Source organism: Babylonia areolata, chromosome 2 (genome assembly GCF_041734735.1).
Source record: "Babylonia areolata isolate BAREFJ2019XMU chromosome 2, ASM4173473v1, whole genome shotgun sequence".
Taxonomy (NCBI): Eukaryota; Metazoa; Mollusca; class Gastropoda; order Neogastropoda; family Buccinidae; genus Babylonia; species Babylonia areolata.
The window spans coordinates 2,845,421-2,850,054 of record NC_134877.1 but is presented as its reverse complement, the minus strand read 5'-3'; the positions used below and the strand labels follow the sequence as shown (position 1 = coordinate 2,850,054).

The window sequence follows — 4,634 nt, the reverse complement described above, 5'->3', positions numbered from 1 at the left end:
CTTCACTTACCCCTCCCGCACCCTCAACCCCACCCCCCTCCCGTGAGAGTGGGGGTTAACGCCCAATTGGCTCACACCCTTATATACTACAGTTAAGGCCAGGTGGGACGGGGTTTGGGTTTTCTCCTTGGATGAAAGTTGCGTTGCTTGAGGGGTACCCTCCACTCCCATTCCACCCCATCCCCATCCAACCCCCACCCCCTGCCCCCTCAACCCCCCCCCCCCCCCCAAAAAAAAAAAAAAAAAAGAAAAAATCAGCGGACTAGCGTTGTTTAACTCACTCAGTACGGCCAGTCCTCTCTTCTCCTCTACACAGACCCCTCGGATGTCCAGTGGGGGTGTCTGAATGACCCAATCTTTAGCTTCCGTCGTCAGAACTGTGGTATTCTTTGTCAACATTCACCTCTTCAGTATAAGAGCGTTCCGCTTGCAATATTTTGATGATGAGAATTGGGATGAAACGCTGTTAACGTCGTCTTTTTCGCCGTTCGTATGGAGAGAGTTAAAAAAGAAAAGAAAAGAATAACAACAAGCAAACGAAAACCGAACCCATCGGAAAACGTTATGAAATCTGCTTACAGCTGGCGGTTTCAGTATGTGGGGGTGTGGCATTCAAAACGCCATGAGGTAAGGCCGGTCACGTAACGGCGCTATGTGCTGAGCAATTCATCTGCCGACCCGGAGAGACGTCAGTCATCTTATCGGAGGTCCTGTTATCATAGGAGGCTGGGAAGGGAGGGAGTGTGTGTGTGTGTGTGTGTGTGTGTGTGTGTGTGTGTGTGTGTGTGTGTGTGTGTGTGTGTGTGTGTGTGTGTGTGTGTGTGTGTGTGTGTGTGTGTGTGTGTGTGGAGAGAGAGAGATTCCAGCATTGGCAGCAGTGTTATTGGTGAGGAAACAAACGGGTATGTATGTAGGTAGCAAGGTACATAGGTAGGTTAATAGATTGTCAGGTAGGATGGTAGGTAGGTTGATAAGTGGGTAGGCAGAAAGGTAGGTAGGTATGTAGTTAGGTGGGTAGGTAGGTAAATAGGTAGGCTGATTGGATGGCAGTTAGCTAGGTGTGTAGGTAGCTAGGTTAGGTAGTTATTTGGTAGGTAGGTAGTTATTTAGGTATTTGTTTCTTAAAACGTCTTGCTATGGCGCATATTCTCGAAGCTCTATGTGCTTCACAATAACACTAAACATGTAATTTGAAACATAAGTAAGTGAGAACAATTATAAGAGACCAGGCCATAGAATAAACCAATTAATACATCAAATATGAAGACTTGACACTAGAAATAATGATAACAACAACAACAACAACAAAAAGTGGACAATTTAAACACACACACACACACACACACACACACACACACACACACACACACACGCACGAACATGCACACAGCTGAACAAACAAACAATCAAAGCTGACAACCCACAACAGTGCATGATAAAATAGTTCTTAATGAACATTCCCCAATGAAACATTTATACAGAACATTTATGGATTAAAATTGGAAAAGCAAAATTATGCAGAAAATTTCACACACAACACACACACACACACACACACACACACACACACACACACACACACACACACACACACAACTTAAGGAAAGGGAAGGTAGCAGTCATCCACCTATGGGCTGATCTCCTCCGCTCAAATCGTTTGTATTATGAATAGTTTTGTTTGTATGTTTGTTGGCCAAACGTGGAACAGTATCAGTAACAGTATCAGTAGCTCAAGGAGGCGTCAATGCGTTCGGACAAATCCATATACGCTACACCACATCTGCCAAGCAGATGTCTGACCAGCAGCGTAACCCAAACGCGCTTAGTCAGGCCTTGAGAAAAAAAAAAGGTGAATAAATAATAGATAAGCTTACATAAATAAATAAATAAATAAATAATAATTATGATATATATATATATATAAAAAAAGAAAAAAAGAAAAAACAACAACAAAAAACGTGGGACAAAGAAATGGAAAGTAGATAGTGAAATTGTAGTGTGTCACCGGGAGTGTCGCCAGGATAAGACAGAGAGAGACAGTCTCATGGAAAGACGCTTTCTGTGGGCAGGTGGTTTCCGGTACAGAACACTGGCCAACAACGACCACAACCCAGGAAAGAAGGGAGACAATGAGAAGCCAGGAAAAGAGAGAGAGAGAGACAACTGTTGAACTAGTTTGATAATGCTTGTGTGTGTGTGTGTGTGTGTGTGTGTGTGTGTGTGTGTGTGTGTGTGTGTGTGTGTGTGTGTGTGTGTGTGTGTGTGTGTGTTATGTATGTGTGTGTGTGTGTGTGTGTGTGTGTGTGTGTGTGTGTGTGTGTGTGTGTGTGTTATGTATGTTTATATTCTGTGACTTTGTTGCTTTCACATTATCATCTACTGATGATTTATTAACATTTTTATACTGCCAGAGCCTAGAATTAAAGCTAATTAGGCAGTAACTGACCTGCATGCAATTTAAAAAAAAGGATCGTTATATACATGAACTAAATATGAGATTGCCTGGAACTAAATATGAGATTGCCTGGCAATGAAAATAAAGAACAAGAAAAATACGAAAGATCCGTTACTGAAACATACATGTTAGTTCCTAAGTACACTGCATAAAGCAAGTCACAATAAGATACAGCATCACATACACATAGATTTGCCACAAATAAACCAAACGGGGACACTGCATAAAAACCTGTACCCATCATCTACTAACTTTGAGCATAAAGTGGGTTTTACATGATACGCTTCACACAGGCTGTTTAGTAGTTATTGTATATTTTTCTTCTGGTTTAATGATGTGCACTTTTTCTATGTATAATTATTTTCGACAGTTTTGTTGCAGTCATTTATTATTTTCTATATATAATTTTTTTTCGACAATTTTGCTGCAGTCATTCATTTTTAACTTAAATCATTCCAATGTGCTCATTCTAGCATGTCTGGTTGTAGCTACGAGTCCCTTGATTGGTAAGGAAAAGCGCTAGTAGAAGTAGTAGTAATAGTAGTAGTAGTAGCAGTAGTGGTAGTAGTAGCAGTAGTAGTAGTATACTCCTCCTCCTCCTCATCATTATCATTATGATGCAAGAAACAACAAGACTACGCTTCATCCAATGCTGAATAAAATAAATAAAAAAATAAAGTAGACCAAAATCGAGTTACTCCTGATGCTAAAAACAAACAATCACGCGTCCAAAATTCAGTGTGGAATGCAATAACTAAAATGAATAGTTGACACAGACACAACGAACACGTTTCATGTATGTTTGTAGTGCGACTTAACGATATATGCACCATATCAACGTGAAATAAGCTTGCCTTGTATGATGCCTAAGCTTTGATAGTAGTTTTTCTTTTCTGTTATTGTTGTTGATGTCCTTTCAATTTTTTTTTTTTTTTTACTTTTGTCTTTGAATTATTGTCTGTATGTCTAAGAGAAAAAAAAAATGTTATCAGTGATAATGTCATGGATTTAAGGAAAAGGATAAAAGTGGAAGACAGGAAAGGAAATAAATTCCACGTTAGTAAAAACAAAACAAAACAAATAAAAACAAAAACAAAAACAAAACACTTGCGTAATTGTGTGGGCTTGTGTAAGATTGAATGTGCTTGAGCGACCATTTCTAAACAGGTGTCATTATTGTGTTGTGTTGTGTTGTGTTGTGCTGTGTTGTGTTGTGTTGTGTTGTGTTGTGTTGTGTTGTGTTGTGCTGTGCTGTGCTGTGCTGTGCTGTGCTGTGCTGTGCTGTGCTGTGTTGTGTTGTGTTGTGTTTGTGTTGTGCTGTATTGTGTTGTGTTGTGCTGTGTTGTGTTGTGTTGTGTTGTGTTGGCTGTATTGTGTTGTGTTGTGTTGTGTTGTGTTGTGCTGTGTTGTGCTGTGCTGTGTTGTGTGTTGTGTTGTGTTGTGCTGTAATACTGTTTGTCACAACACATCACCAGAGTACAGCACTGTAACACACACACACACACACACATATATATATATATATATATATATATATATATATGATTCTCTCTCTCTCTCTCTCTCTCTCTCTCTCTCTGTGTATTGTTCTTGGTCGAAAGAAAAGTTTCACTCTCGTAGTGACCAAAGTATATTTCCCCGCCCCCCGCCCCCTCTCTTCCATTCAGACAGAGAAATATGTTGTGATGAAAAGAAATACAAATACCATATTTGTATTTCTATTTCTTTTTTACACAACAGATTTCTCTGTGTGAAATTCGGATTACTCTCCCCAGGGAAAGCACGTCGCTACACTACAGCGCCACCCATTTTTTTGTTGTTGTATTTTTTTCTGCGTGTAGTTTTATTTGTTTTTCCTATCGAGTATCAGTTTCAGTAGCTCAAGGAGGCGTCACTGCGTTCGGTCAAATCCATATACGCTACACCACATCTGCCAAGCAGATGCCTGACCAGCAGCGTAACCCAACGCGCTTAGTCAGGCCTTGAGAAAATGCAGATGCGCACAAGTTCATCCCCCCTTATTAAATATATTATATATATATATATATATATATATATATATATATATATATATTAACAAACAATGAGGCCAGGAGATGAAATGATTAACAAATAGTAAAGAGTGGTAACTCTCTCCATTCACAAGGTACACAACTTCAAGTCAAGTACTGCTTGCGCT

General features: G+C 39.8%; 1 protein-coding gene across 1 annotated transcript in view; it reads left to right on the top strand.

Moving 5' to 3' along the window:
* Nucleotides 1-3,481, top strand: part of LOC143278666 (uncharacterized) — a 143,156-nt gene extending 139,675 nt beyond the window's left edge. Inside the window, exon 3 of the mRNA XM_076583293.1 lies at nt 2,070-3,481. Within this exon, the coding sequence (XP_076439408.1) occupies nt 2,070-2,170 (101 nt within the window). The 3' untranslated portion in view covers nt 2,171-3,481. The remainder of the gene's footprint in view (nt 1-2,069) is intronic.
* The last annotated feature ends 1,153 nt before the right edge of the window (nt 3,482-4,634 follow it).